The 25,248-nt window shown below is 43.0% G+C and overlaps 1 protein-coding gene and 1 pseudogene across 1 annotated transcript; one reads left to right on the plus strand and one right to left on the minus strand.

Moving 5' to 3' along the window:
- The window catches only part of LOC138316689 (uncharacterized), a 25,072-nt pseudogene extending 4,900 nt beyond the window's left edge, over window positions 1-20,172 (plus strand).
- Window positions 20,173-20,511: 339 nt separating this feature from the next.
- LOC138315803 (uncharacterized) lies at window positions 20,512-23,804 on the minus strand. The gene is made up of 5 exons (XM_069257075.1): window positions 23,568-23,804; window positions 23,243-23,328; window positions 22,380-22,441; window positions 21,661-21,725; window positions 20,512-21,264 (listed from the first exon to the last, which is right to left on the minus strand). Exons 1-5 carry the CDS (start codon window positions 23,798-23,800, stop codon window positions 21,201-21,203), a joined length of 510 nt encoding a protein of 169 aa, XP_069113176.1. The 5' UTR covers window positions 23,801-23,804; the 3' UTR covers window positions 20,512-21,200.
- Between the last annotated feature and the right edge of the window lie 1,444 nt (window positions 23,805-25,248).

Consider the following 25,248-nt stretch of genomic DNA (forward strand, 5'->3'; position numbering starts at 1 on the left):
GCGCTCTCTGTTAGCTTCAAAGGAAGTCTCTGCAGGCCTGTGACTGGTCAGTTTTTTCTCATGAGCTGCCACCAGTTTAACTATGACACCGTGTATGAGAAGTCCAAGGGTGGATATAGTGTCAGTGATATTAACCCCTGAATCATCGAGGATGGCTAACTCGTAGTCCGGAGAAAGATACATGGAACTCGGTTAAATGGAACTCAACGGGACCTTGAGAAAATAATCGAGTTAACTGAGTGTTCGAATTAAGCAAATTCTCAGTTTTTGCTAAAGTTATTATCTACATCAAAATTATATATTAGTTCCGTGTCGTAATATGTAGTAATATGATAATACTGCAGTTTGAATGCAGAGATTGGTATTTACTTTTCATTTCCTATGTCAGGTTTGATGGAGATACCACCGTCGACACAATCGTCGATCTCATCGCTAAAAAGTTGGGCTCAGATTTTGCCTACGTCATGAAACAGTACTCGACTCGTCTGGACTCGTACAACTTTCATGGCATTATATCGTCCCGCGGGGTGAAGGCGATGGCCCTTCTTTATGATAAGAGTAAGTTAAAACTATATTGTAGTTGGGGTACTGATAAATGTGGGAAAATTATTATTATGATAAAATGAAAACAAATATTTTAGTAATTAAGAACGATATGTATAGATATTTGTAACCTTCCATCGTGGCATGCTTTAAAACATCCCATTTTCAATAATTTCACCTCTTGTTACACCTTCAATATTGTGTCAGAGAGTAAATCCAAACTTTGAATCGTGGAAACCAATAGCACTGGAAACATATTCTGTTACGATAATTCTTTAGCCAATGAAGGGCGCAGTCAGTGAAACATAGGACTTGATATCGGACATAGAACAAATATTTCTAAATATTTACTCCTTCCTCCAGAAAGTTTCGAGCTGTAAGGTAGCTGTACAGTTTGGTTTGGATTTACAGCTATAGTCATTACTTCTGGTGATTGTGACGTCACAAAAATCACGTCAAAATATGACGTCACAATCACTAGAAGGTGGGACTAATTCAAGGTAAATCTTGCTTTATCATATAAAATATTGTTAAAGAATGGTTTTACGATGTTTGTACGATTTTCATAACATTTACCATCAATAAAAAAAATTAATACGTGCAGATCTTGTTTAAATGTTAATTACTAATTTTACTACCAGCTAAATGATAGTGTGTTTTTGTATTGTGCTTTTCAGCTGATAGCTACTTTGACAAATTCCAGGATCTAGCACGCATTTTCAAAAATGACGAAGAGGTAAGAACAGATAAAAATAAAAATCACGTGACTGAATTTGTGTTTTTACGTGAAGCAAAAAAAAATGGTCAATGCTCAAAAATTGTTTTCTGATTTTATTTGAAACACCTTGTACAGATAGGAAGAACGGATGCGTTCATTTGAAGTATTTACCGTCATTATCTGTTTTTGATTTTAGTCTGGCAGACTATGTTATAAATTGTCTCATCAATATTGGCGGTAATAAAACTATAAAAAGGGCAACAGTTCCACTATACAAGAAGACACAACAAGAACATACCACAGTCTCCCAAAACACGCACTTCACACACCCTACACACTGCAGGTCGTCCTAAGTAAATTATCACAGGATCGCACCTTGATTCGAGTTAGCCCGAGATACTCTGGCCCTGACACCAGACTTGGACATTATGACAGATAGATGTCTGATGTCAGGGCCAGAGTATCTCGGGCTAGTTTCGGATTAGTTCATCTAAATTCTTTCTAAAACCGGATGATTCTAACATCACGTGATACTAGAAGAATACCAGGGGTTACTATTACTATGATACCTCATGATATATCACTATAAAAAGGGCAAGAGTTGCACTATACAAGAAGACATAACACGAACCTTGCACTTCATACACCCAACACACCACATACTGTAAACCAAACTCCTTTCGATGCTACTTAATTGCGCGATTCAAAACCCATTCCTGAGGTAAAGTTTCACGGATTAATGAATGGAAATATCTTTGATTTTTATGGTGCAAGAATTGTGAACGACATTAATTCGCGGAGATAAACTTGGATCGCGAAATTCGCGAAAATAAATAGCACTTGAAAGAAAGTTGGTTTACAGAATACTAGGAGGCAGTCCTTACATAACCCTGGCTGTTAATAGGACGTTAATTTAATCAATTAATCAAACAAAGTATCCGATAGTAACCCCTGAATTATCAAGGATGTAGCAGTGCCAGATGTAGCAGTACCAGATGTAGCTTTATCGTCGCTTTCCGTAATAAGGTGGTGATCAATTGACGACAGTTGGGACTTTTCATTTTTTTTTTTATTTAGAAAATTTACAATTTAGAGTTTTAATTTACGAACATTAAATATTTCTCTTTTTCACAATAATTGTAATAAGCATTGTACTTTATCTCACAACTAGGTAACGTTCCTCCACCTTGACGTCCGAGCAGAGCCTGAACTACGGAAAGAGTACGTATAGTGTCTGTATTTATCATAACTCTTAATCGGCAGTGATTATCATCCTTTTTAAAGATGTTTCATTTTTGCAAGATTAGTTGGGAATTTTTTCCTTTAGGAAGCCAAGAAATGGTAATGTTGGATAAGCATATAATATATTTCATTATTGTTTACGGTTTTCATTGGAAGGAAAAGTACAAGAGTAGTATTGACATCGACACAAGTCAGTGAAATAAGCCTCAAACTAAATATACAATGTTTTGCGTTGGTTTTGTTAGTGTTAGTTTTTCAAGTCTAGTTACCAGTAGATAGCCCTTAAACCATACATGTAAATTAAATTTCAATTAATCTTAAATATGATATTGCTGTCATTATAATTTGATCGCTGATATTGTTAATATTAGGTTCGTGACCGTATCGTTCCCAACATTGTACTGGATAGAGAATGGAAACCAGCCGTTTAAGAAACGTTATGGGGGATCAATAGAAAAACTGGAATTCATGGGATTCATCGAGGACCGTGCAGGAGTAGCCAGGGCATCAGATGGCTCACTTCCGCCAAAGGTAAGACTTCCGGTTAAAGATATTCGTGATAGTTTCGAACTTTATATGTTTGATATTTGATGAAAGGATGAATAGAGACAATTATATTGTAACATGTCTTCAGTGTTAAGAACAGATATCTAATAAGTACATCACCATATAAGTGTCAGTAATAGAATTATTTTTTTTGCAGGCAGGGCAAATAGCTAACTTCGACGCCCTCATTGGAGACTACATTGAAAGTATCAGGCACGCCAAGCGAATGGTAATCACATATACGCTATCTAAGAAATTAGCCTATTTTAGGCTTGTAACTCATATCAAGCCTATTCTTTGTGTATGGTGAATATAAAGATTTTTTCCATGATCTAATTTGGCAGTTACGAATTTATGAAATGCGATGCTTTAATTTATGATTTAGTTTCACACACTGATACAGCATAGTTATAAAACCTCATTGCCTTATTCAGTAATTCTTTTGAAAATAGTTTAGCAATTTCCGGATATGACATTTTTCAGCTACATAATGCTTAGGTATATACCTTTTAATAATATCATGAAGCTGCCAAAAACAATGCACACATTGATTGTTTTCCTTTCAGGATGAACTGCTGATAGAGGCAAAGCACATCGCAAAGAACTACGAGAAAAATGAGTAAGTGTTGACAGACGGACAGACAGACAGACAGACAGACAGACATTCCTCCTGATTGGTGTTGTCAACATTTTACATAATAGATATCTGTATTATTTTAACAAAAAAAAGTAATTTGTACATTATGTCATATTATTGTTAAATTTCGCTAATGACATTAGTTGTCAGAGTAGTCTTGAACATAAACTGTTAATATATATTGGATATATACACGCACAATGTATGTGTTGTAGATTTGCATCCTCGATACTCCAGGGGTTCCGATCAGTTACGATGTTGTTGTAGATTTGCTGAACATGAATATTGGACATATACCATGTATGTGTTGTAGATTTGCTGAACATGAATATTGGACATATACAGTGCATGTGTTGTAGATTTGCTGAGCATGAATATTGCACATATACAATGTAGTATGTGTTGTAGCTTTGCTGAACATGAATATTGCACATATACAATGTAGTATGTGTTGTAGATTTGCTGAACATGAATATTGGACATATACCATGTATGTGTTGTAGATTTGCTGAACATGAATATTGGACATATACCATGTATGTGTTGTAGCTTTGCTGAACATGAATATTGGACATATACCATGTATGTTTTGTAGATTTGCTGAACATGAATATTGCACATATACAATGTAGCATGTGTTGTAGATTTGCTGAACATGAATATTGCACATATACAATGTAGTATGTGTTGTAGATTTGCTGAACATGAATATTGCACACATACAGTGCATGTGTTGTAGATTTGCTGAACATGAATATTGCACATATACAATGTAGTATGTGTTGTAGATTTGCTGAACATGAATATTGCGGATATACAATGCTTGTGTTGTAGCTTTGCTGAACATGAATATTGCACACATACGATGTATGTGTTGTAGCTTTGCTGAACATGAATATTGCATATATACAATGTAGTATGTGTTGTAGATTTGCTGAACATGAATATTGCACACATACAGTGCATGTGTTGTAGATTTGCTGAACATGAATATTGCACATATACAATGTAGCATGTGTTGTAGATTTGCTGAACATGAATATTGCACATATACAATGTAGCATGTGTTGTAGATTTGCTGAACATGAATATTGCACATATACAATGTAGCATGTGTTGTAGATTTGCTGAACATGAATATTGCACATATACAATGTAGCATGTGTTGTAGATTTGCTGAACATGAATAGTGCACATATACAATGCATGTGTTGTAATTTTGCTGAACATGAAGAGTGCACATATATAATGTATGTGTTGTAGATTTGCTGAACATAAATATTGCACATATACAGTGCATGTTTTGTAGATTTGCTGAACATGAACAGTGCACATATACAATGTATGTGTTGTAGATTTGCTGAACATGAATAGTGCACATATACAATTTATGTGTCGTAGATTTGCTGAACATGAATATTGCACATATACAGTGCATGTGTTGTAGATTTGCTGAACATGAATATTGCACATATACAGTGCATGTGTTGTAGATTTGCTGAACATGAATATTGCACATATACAATGCATGTGTTGTAGATTTGATGAACATGAATAGTGCACATATACAATGTATGTGTTGTAGATTTGCCGATTATTATATCTACCTGCTGGAGTTGATAGAAAACCATGGAAAGGTAGAGGTCATACAGGATGAACGTATGACTGTTCTGAAGGCTCTCGCCACCACCGACGGTAAGTTTTACAGTCACCCAGAGTTATCCTTCTTTACACATAGTTCGTTTGTGATGAACTCTGATAGTGAAATGGCTAGTAACATGGACAATTCTTGATTTCAAACATGGACAATTCTTGATTTCAAACGCTTTCTGTTTTTCATTGTTTTAATAAGGCTTTAATGTGATTGGAATGTTTTAGCCTTATAACAGCGTGGATAAAAAAAAACTGTCTCAGTTATGTATTCTAAGTTGACCACAGGTTTACGACGCGCAAAAAAAAAAAAAAAAAAAAAAAACTAAAAATACTGAAAGGTTGTTTGCTAAGCCCTCTATCCCATTTCCAGAAAATGGGGTAATTCATTTTAAAATGCTCTGAACACCACAAAAATCATCCGATCTGAATATTTTTAGCTTACATTGAAGACAATTCCTTACTGGTCACTATGGTATATGATTAGTCCGCTAAACCTGCCTATATTATTAGGCTTTTTTAATATTTTTTTTTTGCCTAAGCAAAAAAAAAAAAAAAAAAAAGCCTAATAATATAGGCAGGTTTAGCGGACTAGTATATGATATGATGGGATTATTGGCGAATTTTATTTCATATCGAAAGTTGAATAACGAAGATTCATGCAAAAATCGTTAGTTGGATAAGTACACGCTACATTCCCAGGTCACGATTCCCTAATGAGCACAGACCGAATAAAATCGCCACCCATTCAACGAATGCATCCCTGAAGTGCAGATCCTCAATATAAACTCACTTACTTATAAAAATTGCACATTGGTATCCCTTAGCGATCCCCACGCTCCGTTTATTGTCATGCAGAACAAATGATCACCGATCTCGGCCATTTTTGTCTGTCGTCTCCGATTTGATACAAGCTCTCTGATTGACTCCTAGGAGCGAGTGGACCAATCAGAGAGCTTGTGTTAAATCGGAGACGAAAGAGGAAAAATGGCGGAGATCGGTGATCATCTGTTCTGCATGACAATAAATGGAGCGTGGCTGGGGATCGCTAAGGGATACTATTGTGCAATTTTTATAAGTAAGTGAGTTTATATTGATGATCTGCATTTCAGGGATGCATTCGTTGAATGGAGGGCGATTTTATTCGGCCTGTGCTCATTAGGGAATCGTGACCTGAGGATGTAGCGTGTACTTTTCCGACTAACGATTTTTACACGAATCCTCGTAATTCAACTTTCGATATGAAATAAATTGTCTTCAATGTAAGTTAAAAAAATATTCAGATCAGATGATTTTTGTGGTGTTCAGAGCATTTTAAAATTAATTACCCCATTTTCTGGAAATGGGATACAGGGCTAAGTAGACAACCTTTCAGTATTTTTATTATTTTTTTTATCATTTTTTTTGCGCGTCGTAAACCTGTTATGTATTCTAAGTTGACATTGTATTCTTTACACAAATGCTCCCTCGCGTGTTAGACAAGGAAGGGCATTAAATCCTTTTTTTCATCGCTGCCTTCTGACAATGGGTTCAAGAGAACATCTTTTTCTCTGTTAGACAAGGAAGACCAGTAACTCCTCGCCTTTTCGCATGTTATGATTTCCTTTATCCGTAGACTGCTTTTGTGACTGACAATGGTATGTCATAACATAAAACAACAATCTATTATGTAAAAGTATCGACAGAGTGTACTGATACTTCGTGTGTCCATCAATGTCCGGTGAAGGTGTTATACCATCGTTACCGAGCCAGTTAAAACGTTTGCTCTGCCAGGTTATATACCATCGTTACCGAGCCGGTTAAAATGTTTGCTCTGCCAGACGCCTTGCTTTGCACACAATATGTGGTTGTTCCTAGTGGCCCTCGAAATAAAAGTGTAGACTTAAGTCAAAATTAAATGCGGGGACCGCAATGAACTCTGGGAGGGATTGCTTGCGACCTTGATTTGTTTGGCACTTTGAACCTGAGAATAGTTTGATGGTGACGGGCCCTGTCTGAGAATAGCTTGATGGTGACGGGCCCTGTCTGAGAATAGTTTAATGGTGACGGGTCCTGTCTGACCACAGGTGTTCGTTTCTAATATAAGTATAAGTATAATACTGGGTCAAGGTCTATAACTCGGCCGGCCATATGACACTACCCAATTTCAGAAAAAGTATGATTATTAACCAACCGTTTAGAATATGACAATAGGAATACTCTCAATCGACAGCCAGATAATTTATCTTTAATTTGGTATATGATAAAATATAAATCATGCCGTATAAATGTCATTGGGTATCCAGAAACATCGGAAAACAGCCAGATTTCAACTGGTCGGACACTGTGATGTCCTCCGATAAATACGCCAGGGCTCTAATGGGTAGCTCAAAAACCACTGCATGTCAACATTTCAGCTTCATAGGAATTAAAGTTTGGTAAAAAAACTTCTGACAATAGTTTGATGGTGACGGGCCCTGTCTGAGAATAGTTTGATGGTGACGGGTCCTGTCTGACAATATGGTGACGGGCCCTGTCTGAGAATAGCTTGATGGTGACGGGCCCTGTCTGACAATAGTTTGATGGTGACGGGCCCTGTCTGACAATAGCTTGATGGTGACGGGCCCTGTCTGACAATAGCTTGATGGTGACGGGTCCTGTCTGACAATAGTTTGATGGTGACGGGTCCTGTCTGACAATAGTTTGATGGTGACGGGTCCTGTCTGAGAATAGTATTTTGATGGTGACGGGGCCCTGTCTGAGAATAGTTTGATGGTGACGGGTCCTGTCTGACAATAGTTTGATGGTGACGGGCCCTGTCTGACAATAGTTTGATGGTGACGGGCCCTGTCTGAGAATAGTTTGATGGTGACGGGCCCTGTCTGACAATAGCTTGATGGTGACGGGCCCTGTCTGAGAATAGCTTGATGGTGACGGGCCCTGTCTGAGAATAATTTGATAGTGACTGGCCCTGTCTGAGAATAGCTTGATGGTGACGGGCCCTGTCTGACAATAGTTTGATGGTGACGGGCCCTGTCTGAGAATAGCTTGATGGTGACGGGCCCTGTCTGAGAATAGTTTGATGGTGACGGGCCCTGTCTGACAATAGTTTGATGGTGACGGGTCCTGTCTGACAATAGTTTGATGGTGACGGGCCCTGTCTGACAATAGTTTGATGGTGACGGGTCCTGTCTGAGAATAATTTGATAGTGACTGGCCCTGTCTGAGAATAGCTTGATGGTGACGGGCCCTGTCTGACAATAGTTTGATGGTGACGGGCCCTGTCTGACAATGGTTTGATGGTGACGGGCCCTGTCTGACAAAAGTTTGATGGTGACGGGCCCTGTCTGGGAATAGCTTGATGGTGACGGGCCCTGTCTGACAATAGTTTGATGGTGACGGGTCCTGTCTGAGAATAGTTTGATGATGACGGGTCCTGTCTGAGAATAGTTTGATGGTGACGGGTCCTTTCTGACAATAGTTTGATGGTGACGGGTTCTTTCTGACAATAGTTTGATGGTGACGGGCCCTCTCTGAGAATAGTTTGATGGTGACGAGCCCTGTCTGAGAATAGTTTGATGGTGACGGGCCCTGTCTGACAATAGTTTGATGGTGACGGGCCCTGTCTGAGAATAGTTTGATGGTGACGGGCCCTGTCTGACAATAGTTTGATGGTGACGGGCCCTGTCTGAGAATAGTTTGATGGTGACGGGCCCTGTCTGAGAATAGTTTGATGGTGACGGGTCCTGTCTGAGAATAGCTTGATGGTGACGGGCCCTGTCTGAGAATAGTTTGATGGTGACGGGCCCTGTCTGACATTAGTTTGATGGTGACGGGCCCTGTCTGAGAATAGCTTGATGGTGACGGGCCCTGTCTGAGAATAGTTTGATGGTGACGGGCCCTGTCTGAGAATAGTTTGATGGTGACGGGCCCTGTCTGAGAATAGTTTGATGGTGACGGGCCCTGTCTGACAATAGTTTGATGGTGACGGGCCCTGTCTGACAATAGCTTGATGGTGACGGGCCCTGTCTGACAATAGTTTGATGGTGACTGGCCCTGTCTGACAATAGTTTGATGGTGACGGGTCCTGTCTGACAATAGCTCGATGGTGACGGGTCCTGTCTGATGGTGACTGGCCCTGTCTGAGAATAGTTTGATGGTGACGGGCCCTGTCTGAGAATAGCTTGATGGTGACGGGCCCTGTCTGAGAATAGCTTGATGGTGACGGGCCCTGTCTGACAATAGTTTGATGGTGACGGGCCCTGTCTGAGAATAGCTTGATGGTGACGGGCCCTGTCTGAGAATAGTTTGATGGTGACGGGCCCTGTCTGACAATAGTTTGATGGTGACGGGCCCTGTCTGACAATAGTTTGATGGTGACGGGCCCTGTCTGACAATAGTTTTGATGGTGACGGGCCCTGTCTGAGAATATTTGATGGTGACGGGCCCTGTCTGAGAATAGCTTGATGGTGACGGGCCCTGTCTGACAATAGTTTGATGGTGACGGGCCCTGTCTGACAATAGTTTGATGGTGACGGGCCCTGTCTGACAATAGTTTGATGGTGACGGGCCCTGTCTGGAATAGCTTGATGGTGACGGGCCCTGTCTGACAATAGTTTGATGGTGACGGGCCCTGTCTGAGAATAGTTTGATGATGAAATGTTTGATGGTGACGGGCCCTGTCTGACAATAGTTTGATGGTGACGGGCCCTTTCTGACAATAGTTTGATGGTGACGGGCCCTGTCTGACAATAGTTTGATGGTGACGGGCCCTGTCTGAGAATAGTTTGATGGTGACGGGCCCTGTCTGAGAATAGTTTGATGGTGACGGGCCCTGTCTGAGAATAGTTTGATGGTGACGGGCCCTGTCTGACAATAGTTTTGATGGTGACGGGGGCCCTGTCTGAGAATAGTTTGATGGTGACGGGCCCTGTCTGACAATAGTTTGATGGTGACGGGCCCTGTCTGACAATAGTTTGATGGTGACGGGCCCTGTCTGAGAATAGTTTGATGGTGACGGGCCCTGTCTGAGAATAGTTTGATGGTGACGGGCCCTGTCTGACAATAGTTTGATGGTGACGGGCCCTGTCTGACAATAGTTTGATGGTGACGGGCCCTGTCTGAGAATAGTTTGATGGTGACGGGCCCTGTCTGAGAATAGCTTGATGGTGACGGGCCCTGTCTGAGAATAGTTTGATGGTGACGGGCCCTGTCTGACAATAGTTTGATGGTGACGGGCCCTGTCTGAGAATTAGCTTGATGGTGACGGGCCCTGTCTGAGAATAGTTTGATGGTGACGGGCCCTGTCTGACAATAGTTTGATGGTGACGGGCCCTGTCTGAGAATAATTTGATGGTGACGGGCCCTGTCTGAGACAATAGTTTGATGGTGACGGGCCCTGTCTGACAATAGTTTGATGGTGACGGGCCCTGTCTGACAATAGTTTGATGGTGACGGGCCCTGTCTGAGAATAGTTTGATGGTGACGGGCCCTGTCTGAGAATAGTTTGATGGTGACGGGCCCTGTCTGAAATAGTTTGATGGTGACGGGCCCTGTCTGAGAATAGTTTGATGGTGACGGGCCCTGTCTGAGAATAGTTTGATGGTGACGGGCCCTGTCTGACAATAGTTTGATGGTGACGGGCCCTGTCTGACAATAGTTTGATGGTGACGGGCCCTGTCTGAGAATAGTTTGATGGTGACGGGCCCTGTCTGACAATAGTTTGATGGTGACGGGCCCTGTCTGAGAATAGCTTGATGGTGACGGGCCCTGTCTGACAATAGTTTGATGGTGACGGGTCCTGTCTGAGAATAGTTTGATGGTGACGGGCCCTGTCTGACAATAGTTTTGATGGTGACGGGCCCTGTCTGAGAATAGTTTGATGGTGACGGGCCCTGTCTGACAATAGTTTGATGGTGACGGGCCCTGTCTGAGAATAGTTTGATGGTGACGGCCTGTCTGAGAATAGTTTGATGGTGACGGGTCCTGTCTGAGAATAGTTTGATGGTGACGGGTCCTGTCTGACAATAGTTTGATGGTGACGGGCCCTGTCTGAGAATAGTTTGATGTGACGGGCCCTGTCTGACAATAGTTTGATGGTGACGGGCCCTGTCTGACAATAGTTTGATGGTGACGGGCCCTGTCTGACAATAGTTTGATGGTGACGGGCCCTGTCTGAGAATAGTTTGATGGTGACGGGCCCTGTCTGACAATAGTTTGATGGTGACGGGCCCTGTCTGAGAATAGCTTGATGGTGACGGGCCCTGTCTGACAATAGTTTGATGGTGACGGGTCCTGTCTGACAATAGCTTGATGGTGACGGGCCCTGTCTGACAATAGTTTGATGGTGACGGGCCCTGTCTGACAATAGTTTGATGGGTGACGGGCCCTGTCTGACAATAATTTGATGGTGACGGGCCCTGTCTGAGAATAGCTTGATGGTGACGGGCCCTGTCTGACAATAGTTTGATGGTGACGGGCCCTGTCTGACAATAGTTTGATGGTGACGGGCCCTGTCTGACAATAGTTTGATGGTGACGGGCCCTGTCTGAGAATAGTTTGATGGTGACGGGCCCTGTCTGAGAATAGTTTGATGGTGACGGGCCCTGTCTGACAATAGTTTGATGGTGACGGGCCCTGTCTGACAATAGTTTGATGGTGACGGGCCCTGTCTGAGAATAGTTTGATGGTGACGGGCCCTGTCTGAGAATAGTTTGATGGTGACGGGCCCTGTCTGACAATAGTTTGATGGTGACGGGCCCTGTCTGACAATAGTTTGATGGTGACGGGCCCTGTCTGAGAATAGTTTGATGGTGACGGGCCCTGTCTGAAATAGTTTGATGGTGACGGGCCCTGTCTGAATAGTTGATGGTGACGGCCTGTCTGTTTGATGGTGACGGGCCCCTGTTCTGACAATAGTTTGATGGTGACGGGCCCTGTCTGACAATAGTTTGATGGTGACGGGCCCTGTCTGACAATAGTTTGATGGTGACGGGCCCTGTCTGAGAATAGTTTGATGGTGACGGGCCCTGTCTGAGAATATTTGATGGTGACGGGCCCTGTCTGACAATAGTTTGATGGTGACGGGCCCTGTCTGACAATAGTTTGATGGTGACGGGCCCTGTCTGAGAATAGTTTTGATGGTGACGGGCCCTGTCTGACAATAGTTTGATGGTGACGGGCCCTGTCTGAGAATAGTTTGATGGTGACGGGTCCTGTCTGAGAATAGTTTGATGGTGACGGGCCCTGTCTGACAATAGTTTGATGGTGACGGGCCCTGTCTGAGAATAGTTTGATGGTGACGGGCCCTGTCTGACAATAGTTTGATGGTGACGGGTCCTGTCTGAGAATAGCTTGATGGTGACGGGCCCTGTCTGAGAATAGCTTGATGGTGACGGGCCCTGTCTGACAATAGTTTGATGGTGACGGGTCCTGTCTGACAATAGTTTGATGGTGACGGGCCCTGTCTGAGAATAGCTTGATGGTGACGGGCCCTGTCTGACAATAGTTTGATGGTGACGGGTCCTGTCTGACAATAGTTTGATGGTGACGGGCCCTGTCTGAGAATAGTTTGATGGTGACGGGCCCTGTCTGAGAATAGTTTGATGGTGACGGGCCCTGTCTGAGAATAGTTTGATGGTGACGGGCCCTGTCTGACAATAGTTTTGATGGTGACGGGCCCTGTCTGACAATAGTTTGATGGTGACGGGCCCTGTCTGACAATAGTTTGATGGTGACGGGCCCTGTCTGACAATAGTTTGATGGTGACGGGCCCTGTCTGACAATAGTTTGATGGTGACGGGCCCTGTCTGAGAATAGTTTGATGGTGACGGGCCCTGTCTGACAATATTTGATGGTGACGGGCCCTGTCTGAGAATAGTTTGATGGTGACGGGTCCTGTCTGACAATAGTTTGATGGTGACGGGCCCTGTCTGACAATAGTTTGATGGTGACGGGCCCTGTCTGACAATAGTTTGATGGTGACGGGCCCTGTCTGACAATAGTTTGATGGTGACGGGCCCTGTCTGAGAATAGTTTGATGGTGACGGGCCCTGTCTGACAATAGTTTGATGGTGACGGGCCCTGTCTGACAATAGTTTGATGGTGACGGGCCCTGTCTGAGAATAGTTTGATGGTGACGGGCCCTGTCTGACAATAGTTTGATGGTGACGGGCCCTGTCTGAGAATAGTTTGATGGTGACGGGCCCTGTCTGACAATAGTTTGATGGTGACGGGCCCTGTCTGACAATAGCTTGATGGTGACGGGCCCTGTCTGAGAATAGTTTGATGGTGATGGCGGCCCTGTCTGAGAATAGTTTGATGGTGACGGGCCCTGTCTGAGAATAGTTTGATGGTGACGGGCCCTGTCTGACAATAGTTTGATGGTGACGGGCCCTGTCTGACAATAGTTTGATGGTGACGGGCCCTGTCTGAAATAGTTTGATGGTGACGGGCCCTGTCTGACAATAGTTTGATGGTGACGGGCCCTGTCTGAGAATAGTTTGATGGTGACGGGCCCTGTCTGAGAATAGTTTTGATGGTGACGGCCCTGTCTGAGAATAGTTTGATGGTGACGGGCCCTGTCTGACAATAGTTTGATGGTGACGGGCCCCTCTGAAATAGTTTGATGGTGACGGCCCTTCTGAGAATAGTTTGATGGTGACGGGCCCTGTCTGACAATAGTTTGATGGTGACGGGCCCTGTCTGAAATAGCTTGATGGTGACGGGCCCTGTCTGAGAATAAGTTTTGATGGTGACGGGCCCTGTCTGACAATAGTTTGATGGTGACGGGCCCTGTCTGAGAATAGCTTGATGGTGACGGGTCCTGTCTGACAATAGTTTGATGGTGACGGGCTCTGTCTGCCAATAGTTTTATGGTGACGGGCCCTGTCTGAGAATAGTTTGATGGTGACGGGTCCTGTCTGAGAATAGTTTGATGGTGACGGGTCCTGTCTGACAATAGTTTGATGGTGACGGGCCCTGTCTGACAATAGTTTGATGGTGACGGGTCCTGTCTGACAATAGTTTGATGGTGACGAGCCCTGTCTGACAATAGTTTGATGGTGACGGGCCCTGTCTGACAATAGTTTGATGGTGACGGGTCCTGTCTGACAATAGCTTGATGGTGACGGGCCCTGTCTGACAATAGTTTGATGGTGACGGGCCCTGTCTGACAATAGTTTGATGGTGACGGGCCCTGTCTGAGAATAGCTTGATGGTGACGGGTCCTGTCTGAGAATAGCTTGATGGTGACGGGCCCTGTCTGAGAATAGTTTGATGGTGACGGGCCCTGTCTGACAATAGTTTGATGGTGACGGGCCCTGTCTGACAATAGTTTGATGGTGACGGCCCTGAAATATTTGATGGTGACGGGCCCTGTCTGACAATAGTTTGATGGTGACGGGCCCTGTCTGAGAATAGCTTGATGGTGACGGGCCCTGTCTGAAAAATAGTTTGATGGTGACGGGGCCCTGTCTGAGAATAGTTTGATGGTGACGGGCCCTGTCTGACAATAGTTTGATGGTGACGGGTCCTGTCTGAGAATAGTTTGATGGTGACGGGTCCTTTCTGAGAATAGTTTGATGGTGACGGGTCCCTTCTGACAATAGTTTGATGGTGACGGTTCTGTCTGACAATAGTTTGATGGTGACGGGCCCTGTCTGAGAATAGTTTGATGGTGACGAGCCCTGTCTGAGAATAGTTTGATGGTGACGGGCCTGTCTGACAATAGCTTGATGGTGACGGGCCCTGTCTGAGAATAGTTTGATGGTGACGGCCCTGTCTGACAATAGCTTGATGGTGACGGGCCCTGTCTGACAATAGCTTGATGGTGACGGGCCCTGTCTGAGAATAATTTGATAGTGACTGGCCCTGTCTGAGAATAGTTTTGATGGTGACGGCCCTGTCTGAAAATAGTTTGATGGTGACGGGCCCTGTCTGACAATAGTTTGATGGTGACGGGTCCTTTCTGACAATAGTTTGATGGTGACGGGCCTTGTCTGAGAATAGCTTGATGGTGACGGGCCCTGTCTGAGAATAGTTTGATGGTGACGGGCCCTGTCTGACAATTGTTTGATGGTGACGGGTCCTGTCTGAGAATAATTTGATGGTGACTGGCCCTGTCTGAGAATAGTTTGATGGTGACGAGCCCTGTCTGAGAATAGTTTGATGGTGACGGGCCCTGTCTACAATAGTTTTGATGGTGACGGGCCCTGTCTGACAATAGCTTGATGGTGACGGCCCTGTCTGACAATAGTTTGATGGTGACGGGCCCTGTCTGACAATAGCTTGATGGTGACGGGCCCTGTCTGAGAAATAGTTTGATGGTGACGGGCCCTGTCTGAGAATAATTTGATAGTGACTGGCCCTGTCTGAGAATACTTGATGGTGACGGGCCCTGTCTGACAATAGTTTGATGGTGACGGGCCCTGTCTGACAATAGTTTGATGGTGACGGGCCCTGTCTGACAATAGTTTGATGGTGACGGGCCCTGTCTGAGAATAGCTTGATGGTGACGGGCCCTGTCTGACAATAGTTTGATGGTGACGGGTCCTGTCTGACAATAGTTTGATGGTGACGGGCCCTGTCTGAGAATAGTTTGATGGTGACGGGCCCTGTCTGAGAATAGTTTGATGGTGACGGGCCCTGTCTGACAATAGTTTGATGGTGACGGGCCCTGTCTGACAATAGTTTGATGGTGACGGGCCCTGTCTGAGAATAGTTTGATGGTGACGGGCCCTGTCTGAGAATAGTTTGATGGTGACGGGCCCTGTCTGAGAATAATTTGATAGTGACTGGCCCTGTCTGAGAATAAGTTTGATGGTGACGGACCCTGTCTGAAAATAGCTTGATGGTGACGGGCCCTGTCTGAGAAAAGTTTTATGGTGACGGGCCCTGTCTGAGAATAATTTGATAGTGACTGGCCCTGTCTGACAATAGTTTGATGGTGACGGGCCCTGTCTGACAATAGTTTGATGGTGACGGGCCCTGTCTGACAATAGCTTGATGGTGACGGGCCCTGTCTGACAATAGCTTGATGGTGACGGGTCCTGTCTGACAATAGTTTGATGGTGACGGGCCCTGTCTGACAAAAGCTTGATGGTGACGGGCCCTGTCTAACAATAATTTGATGGAGACGGGCCCTCTCCGAGAATAGCTTGATGGTGACGGGCCCTGTCTGACAATAGTTTGATGGTGACGGGCCCTGTCTGACAATAGTTTGATGGTGACGGCCCTGTCTGACAATTGTTTGATGGTGACGGGTCCTGTCTGAGAATAATGTGATAGTGACTGGCCCTGTCTGAGAATAGCTTGATGGTGACGGGCCCTGTCTGACAATAGTTTGATGGTGACGGGCCCTGTCTGACAATGGTTTGATGGTGACGGGCCCTGTCTGAGAATAGCTTGATGGTGACAGGCCCTGTCTGACAATAGTTTGATGGTGACAGGCCCTGTCTGACAATAGTTTGATGGTGACGGGTCCTCTCTGAGAATAGTTTGATGGTGACGAGCCCTGTCTGAGAATAGTTTGATGATGACGGGCCCTGTCTTACAATAGTTTGATGGTGACGGGCCCTGTCTGACAATAGCTTTGATGGTGACGGGCCCTGTCTGACAATAGTTTGATGGTGACGGGCCCTGTCTGACAATAACTTGATGGTGACGGGCCCTGTCTGAGAATAGCTTGATGGTGACGGGCCCTGTCTGAGAAATAATTTGATAGTGACTGGCCCTGTCTGAGAATAGCTTGATGGTGACGGGCCCTGTCTGACAATAGTTTGATGGTGACGGGCCCTGTCTGACAATATTTTGATGGTGACGGGCCCTGTCTGACAAATAGTTTGGTGGTGACGGGCCCTGTCTGGGAATAGCTTGATGGTGACGGGCCCTGTCTGACAATAGTTTGATGGTGACGGGTCCTGTCTGAGAATATTTGATGGTGACGGGTCCTGTCTGAGAATAGCTTGATGGTGACGGGTCCTGTCTGACAATAGTTTGATGGTGACGGGTCCTGTCTGACAATAGTTTGATGGTGACGGGCCCTGTCTGACAATAGTTTGATGGTGACGGGCCCTGTCTGAGAATAGTTTGATGGTGACGGGCCCTGTCTGAGAATAGCTTGATGGTGACGGGCCCTGTCTGAGAATAGTTTGATGGTGACGGGCCCTGTCTGAGAAAAGTTTGATGGTGACGGGCCCTGTCTGACAATAGTTTTGATGGTGACGGGCCCTGTCTGAGAATAGTTTGATGGTGACGGGCCCTGTCTGACAATAGTTTGATGGTGACGGGCCCTGTCTGACAATAGTTTTGATGGTGACGGCCCTGTCTGACAATAGTTTTGATGGTGACGGGCCCTGTCTGACAATAGTTTGTTGGTGACGGGTCCTGTCTGACAATAGCTTGATGGTGACAGGCCCTGTCTGACAATAGTTTGATGGTGACGGGCCCTGTCTGACAATAGTTTGATGGTGACGGGTCCTGTCTGACAATAGCTTGATGGTGACGGGCCCTGTCTGACAATAGTTTGATGGTGACGGGCCCTGTCTGACAATAGCTTGATGGTGACGGGCCCTGTCTGAGAATAGTTTGATGGTGACGGGCCCTGTCTGAGAATAGTTTGATGGTGACGGGTCCTGTCTGAGAATAGTTTGATGGTGACGGGTCCTGTCTGATGGTGACGGGCCCTGTCTGAGAATAGTTTGATGGTGACGGGCCCTGTCTGACAATAGTTTGATGGTGACGGGCCCTGTCTGAGAATAGTTTGATGGTGACGGGTCCTGTCTGACAATAGTTTGATGGTGACGGGTCCTGTCTGACAATAGTTTGATGGTGACGGGCCCTGTCTGAGAATAGTTTTGATGGTGACGGGCCCTGTCTGACAATAGTTTTGATGGTGACGGGTCTTCTGACAATAGTTTGATGGTGACGGGCCCTGTCTGACAATAGTTTGATGGTGACGGGCCCTGTCTGATGAATAGTTTGATGGTGACGGGCCCTGTCTGACAATAGTTTGATGGTGACGGGCCCTGTCTGAGAATAGTTTGATGGTGACGGGCCCTGTCTGACAATAGCTTGATGGTGACGGCCCTGTCTGACAATAGTTTGATGGTGACGGGCCCTGTCTGAGAATAGTTTGATGGTGACGGGTCTGAAATAGCTTGATGGTGACGGGCCCTGTCTGACAATAGTTTGATGGTGACGGGCCCTGTCTGACAATAGTTTTGATGGTGACGGGCCCTGTCTGAGAATAGTTGGTGATGGTGACGGGTCTTTGATGGTGACGGGCCCTGTCTGAGAATAGTTTGATGGTGACGGGTCCTGTCTGAATGAATAGCTTGATGGTGACGGGCCCTGTCTGAGAATAGTTTGATGGTGACGGGCCCTGTCTGACAATAGTTTGATGGTGACGGGCCCTGTCTGACAATAGTTTGATGGTGACGGGCCCTGTCTGAGAATAGTTTGATGGTGACGGGCCCTGTCTGAGAATAGTTTGATGGTGACGGGCCCTGTCTGAGAATAGTTTTGATGGTGACGGGCCCTGTCTGAATAGTTTGATGGTGACGGGCCCTGTCTGAGAATAGTTTGATGGTGACGGCCCTGTCTGAGACAATAGTTTTGATGGTGACGGGCCCTGTCTGACAATAGTTTGATGGTGACGGGCCCTGTCTGACAATAGTTTGATGGTGACGGGCCCTGTCTGAGAATAGTTTGATGGTGACTGGCCCTGTCTGAGAATAGTTTGATGGTGACGGGCCCTGTCTGACAATAGTTTGATGGTGACGGGCCCTGTCTGACAATAGTTTGATGGTGACGGCCCTGTCTGACAATAGTTTGATGGTGACGGGCCCTGTCTGACAATAGTTTGATGGTGACGGGCCCTGTCTGACAAATAGCCCTGTTGATGGTGACGGGCCCTGTCTGAGACAATAGTTTGATGGTGACGGGCCCTGTCTGGAATAGCTTGATGGTGACGGGCCCTGTCTGAGAATAGTTTTTGATGGTGACGGGCCCTGTCTGAGAATAGTTTTTGATGGTGACGGGCCCTGTCTGAGAATAGTTTTGATGGTGACGGGCCCTGTCTGACAATAGTTTGATGGTGACGGCCCCTGACCAACTAACAATCTAGAATTTGACAAGTTTGATGGTGACGGACGGGCCCTGTCTGACAATAGTTTGATGGTGACGAGTCCTGTCTCCTGAGAATAGCTTGATGGTGACGGCCCTGTCTGAGAATAGTTTGACGGGCCTGTCTGACAATATTTTGAGATGGTGACGGGCCCTGTCTGACAATAGTTTGATGGTGACGAGCCCTGTCGTGCCTAGGTGGTGATGGAGTCGTTGCCCTTGTCTGACAATAGCTTTGATGGATGCGGGCCCAGTCTACAATAGTTTGTGATGACCGGGCCCTGTCTGACAATAATTTGGTGGTGACGGGCCCTGTCTGAGAAAAGCTTGATGGTGACGGGCCCTGTCTGAGAATAATTTAAATGATGACTGGCCCTGTCTGAGATAAGTTTGATGGTAACGGACCCTGTCTGAGAATAGCTTGATGGTGACGGGCCCTGTCTGAGAAAAGTTTTACGGTGACGGGGGGCCCTGGTCTATATTGCACTGTACATCTAATTATTGGTTTGTACAATGATCCTATTCTGAGTTTATTCATGTCCTTGTTATTAATAGAATCCGTGTTCTACACCTACATAAAAAACGCCAGTGTGATCGGGCCTTAAGTAATGCTTTATTGTTTTCTTGTAGAGACAACCTCGCCAAAAACGATGGAGTATCTTACAAAGCGAAAGAACATTCTGACTCTCTAGTGGACGAACTAGGCAAAGCCATCTTCAAAAAGAATAAGTAAATCTTCTAAATCAAAGAATAGACCAGTTCATTATGAAATTTCAGGGGTAAATGAGTTAAACCTTGTATACCTGTAACGTGTAAATGAATTGTTAGATAGGTCCTGTGTAGTAAATGAAAGACGTAAATTTATGCCAATGTCAACTTGATAACGTGATTTTCATATTAAATAAATAGTTATGTGAAAATGGATGATTAATACTATTCAGTTTTGATGGTTCGGGACATAGCCCTCAGAAAACACACTGACATTGCCAAATAGAGCGTAGCGTCCATGCTTTAGCAAATATTGATAGCATAAATCAATATCATGTTTCTAAACGAAAAACAGCAATAAACGATTGTTTTGTAAATATTTATTTACAGAGATGTTTAACACAGCACGGCATGATAAAATAATAGTTACTTAACAACAATAATACTGATGGTTATGAACATAACAGGCTTCATGGTAAATATATGATCAACTTCTATAAAAAAAAACCAAACATTTCAATATTATAATTCTATATCTATATCGTCAATAAGGATTTAATTACCAAAAATAAATATTGTTATTTTTTCAATCACAATTATTTTCATTGTCAAATATTTTTATAGACATAACTTGTCTGGTTCCGACTTAAGCTTGATATAACGAACAACGAGTATAAAATGGTGTATGTATAGTATAAATATCACAAAGAAATAAGAGTTTGTAAACAACAGTAGAAATAGGCCTCTTCTATATGTAAACTATGATAAAATGAAACATATAACAACAAATACTGAGATGGGTTTATCAAATAATACTTTGGGGTATTTCGAGATCCACATCTTACCGTAGTGATCATTTATGTTCTCGTTCGGCTGTATGGATACTGATTTATTTTTTAAATATTTGAGCAATGTTTATAATCACATGTTTACAGTTCTGATTGGCTAAAACGTTTTGTAACAAAATTCAGCATCAGTCCTTAAGATATTTTGTCACACATCTTCTGATTGGATATCTCCTTTTGAAACAATGAATACTATTGGTTGGATGGTTTATCTCCATGCCTCTGACGAGATATTTCTGCTATACTGTGGGTAGGTGTCCCTGTATCGAGCACTGAATAAAAAAACAATAATTTAAAATAACTTTAAAAATCACAATTAACAGTAATTTGTCATAATTAGCAGCAATGTGTATTTAAACTGTATAATACAGCAAAAACAACAAACTCGCAAGATACATCATCAATTAAAATACAGTTTTAGTTCAGTGTATGAACCAACAAGCTGATAGAGTTCTATAACATTATGCCTGTAATGAGTTTGAGTTTATGATTAAACAAAATAGTTTTTGCCATGTTAAAGTGAAGGATTATTTTGCATATAACACATCCTACTAGAACGTTTTAAACACAGACAATCGTTTTTCCCATTATAAATTAATGTTGTCAAAAGCTGTGGCCCAAACATTATAGACATGGTGCATATTATAAAAGTGATGCCATTAACTTACAAGACGTTAGCGGGCATTGGCCTCTGTCCGTACTGGTCCAGTGTTGGCTCCTGTTTCAGTGTGTACTGCAAACAAAATATACACTTTAAGTCTCAATTGCATAAGTTATTAAAATACATGAAAAAATAGTAGTTTATTATTATTGGTTTTTTTTAATCATTTTTACCCTTTTTTTCCGAATTTCCTTTGCTATGACAGAATATCCAGTATATACTTCAGTATTACCGAGTTGTTAACCTTCTCATAAACCAATTAAAGCTACCAGCACGGACACTAAAGCCTTTCGTGTCCTGGATAATTCACTATCAATTTTTTATGTTATGCTGAAAATTTGGCGGAAGTGTCCAACACATGAAGAGCTAATTCGAGAGTTTTTAGTCTTAAAGTTTGTATACAACATCATCGTATTGTGATTATCTTTTACATATTCTTGCATTATAAGCAATATCAAAAGAACTGAATCAGAAAGGATTACTTAATTTGACCAATAGCAAAGGAATTTATGCTGAAGACACGTTCGATTTCAACCAATCATGAACGAGTTTACAACACAAAACAGCTCATTTTACATAAAATCACGAATGGCCATACTGCACTGACCAATCATAATGGGGCTTATTGCACATGACCGGTCACGAACGACCAATCGTAAACTCGCTGTTGACGGAGAATGTTTATCCTCTATAACAAAGTTTTGAAGTTTGCCTATAAATGCTTACCCTCCAAGATTTGGTGATTTCTGGTCGGAGGTATCGTACAGAGTATCCTAAAAATCTTTGATCTGTAAACAAATCAAATTAATGTTACAAAATTGATGAATAAATAAGTTTCAACGAACATGCATGGCATTAATATGATAACATAAGCATTCGATATTGAAAACAACTGAATATGTACAATAAAAGTCAAACTGTAAAACTCAAAAGAACTTGACTCGCAGTAACCGCTGCAAGCAACACACGTCCCCTGCCGCCAGTTAAAGTCTCTAATCTATGGCCAGTTATTATTGGCAGTGCTTAGTTATGCTATCATTGTTTGAAGTTTGAACAAAATTCTGTCTCAAGTTATCATCCGGAAACGAAAATTTGTGAAACAAATTATTTTTAGTAACAGTGACCGTTTGACCTTAAATTCAATCCCAAGTTATGTTTTCTCCTATGTATTTATTGTATGAAATTTGAACAAATTCCGTTGATGTGTTATCAAGTTATCGTCTGGAAACGATTTTTTTCAAGAAACTATTTTTTGTAACAGTGACCTTTGTAATAGACGTTTTTACCCCAAATTCAATCCCAAGCTGTATTTTCCCATGTACTACCATTGTGTGAAGTTTGATCAAAATCCGTTGGTTTTTCTCGTCTGGAAACGAAATCCGGACAGACAGACGGGAACAAACACGATAGTCCCCTCCGGTTTCACCGACAGGGGACTGAAAATTGGTCTTAAGAAGTTCTACTAGTAATATTTTGTGACAAAATTTAAGTTAAATTATTAATGTTGCTTGTAATTAACACTGACTGAACAAAATCACACACAAAGTATTTGTTCATACTTTATTCATTCTATTAAAAATATTACATACCTTTGCTGTCTGGAAGTTCAGGCAGTTTAATGTTAAAACGTTCTGGAGATCTGTTCAAGAAATCTGACCATTCCTCTTTCGCTTTCCTATTAATAAACACAAAATGCACATGATAAATTCAATTTGGCATAACCTTTGACTACATCCTGGCAACGGCACCGTTTTGTATTTTGTGCATTATTTGAAAATCCTGGTCACGGCACCAATATTTGAAATATCCCAAATAATTTATAACGAAGTCAAATTTTGTTCAGTGATTATTCTGAGATAACTTGTCTATCGTTTTGGGTTTCTTTGAGGATAGGTAATACATTTAAATACTTACTTGAGTTCATCGGGAGTTGTGTAGTGTCTGTGTAACTGTTTTCCTGTTTGGATGTGATTTCCTGTCAAACAGAATATTCCCGTTAATACATTATATTGAAAACCATAGCCCAGAGAATGATAACAATGGCAGATGATTATACATAATGTATACGTCGACAAAAAAACAAAATACACTGTAGATAAAATAGCAGGGTATATCAAATAGAAAAACGTAAGAGAATTCACATACATCTGTGTAGTGTGTGTATTACACAGGGACCCGATAAACACTTCTGTACTGTAACAGTGGTGTGTGTGTGTATTACACAGGGACCCGATATATACTTACTGTAATATAACAGTGGTTCGTGTGTGTATTACACAGGGACCCGATATACACTTACTGTTCTCTAACAGTGGTTCGTGTGTGTATTACACAGGGACCCGATATACACTTACTGTACTGTAACAGTGGTTCGTGTGTGTATTACACAGGGACCCGATATACACTTACTGTTCTGTAACAGTGGTTGTGTGTGTATTACACAGGGACCCGATATACACTTACTTACTGTTCTGTAACAGTGGTTTCGTGTGTGTATTACACAGGGACCCGATATACACTTACTGTTCTGTAACAGTGGTTCGTGTGTGTATTACACAGGGACTCGATATACACTTACTGTTCTGTAACAGTGGTTCGTGTGTGTATTACACAGGGACCCGATAAACACTTCTGTACTGTAACAGTGGTGTGTGTGTGTATTACACAGGGACCCGATATATACTTACTGTAATATAACAGTGGTTCGTGTGTGTATTACACAGGGACCCGATATACACTTACTGTTCTGTAACAGTGGTTCGTGTGTGTATTACACAGGGACCCGATATATACTTACTGTTATATAACAGTGGTTCGTGTGTGTATTACACAGGGACTCGATATACACTTACTGTTCTGTAACAGTGGTTCGTGTGTGTATTACACAGGGACCCGATATATACTTACTGTTATATAACAGTGGTTCGTGTGTGTATTACACAGGGACCCGATATACACTTACTGTTCTGTAACAGTGGTTCGTGTGTGTATTACACAGGGACTCGATATACACTTACTGTTCTGTAACAGAGTGGTTTGTGTGTGTATTACACAGGGACCCGATATACTTACTGATATAACAGTGGTTCGTGTGTGTTACACAGGGACCGATATAACTTATGTTTAACAGTGGTTGTGTGTGTATTACACAGGGACTCGATATACACTTACTGTTCTGTAACAGTGGTTTGTGTGTGTATTACACAGGGACCCGATATACACTTACTGTTCTGTAACAGTGGTTTGTGTGTGTATTACACAGGGACTCGATATACACTTACTGTTCTGTAACAGTGGTTTGTGTCTGTATTACACAGGGACTCGATATACACTTACTGTTCTGTAACAGTGGTTTGTGTGTGTATTACACAGGGACTCGATATACACTTACTGTTCTGTAACAGTGGTTTGTGTTGTATTACACAGGGACTCGATATACACTTACTGTTCTGTAACAGTGGTTTGTGTGTGTATTACACAGGGACTCGATATACACTTACTGTTCTGTAACAGTGGTCGTGTCTGTATTACACAGGGACTCGATATACACTTACTGTTCTGTAACAGTGGTTTGTGTGTGTATTACACAGGGACT

This window comes from Argopecten irradians, chromosome 2 (assembly GCF_041381155.1).
Source record: "Argopecten irradians isolate NY chromosome 2, Ai_NY, whole genome shotgun sequence".
NCBI lineage: Eukaryota > Metazoa > Mollusca > Bivalvia > Pectinida > Pectinidae > Argopecten > Argopecten irradians.

Coding starts and splice junctions, on each gene's coding strand:
- LOC138315803 (XM_069257075.1), bottom strand. CDS start 23,800: ATGTATGTGAATTCTCTTACGTTTTTCTATTTGATATACCCTGCTATT. Junction 23,329..23,567: donor ACAACTCCCGATGAACTCAA/GTAAGTATTTAA, acceptor GTTTATTAATAG/GAAAGCGAAAGAGGAATGGT. Junction 21,265..21,660: donor CCAATGCCCGCTAACGTCTT/GTAAGTTAATGG, acceptor TTTTTTATTCAG/TGCTCGATACAGGGACACCT.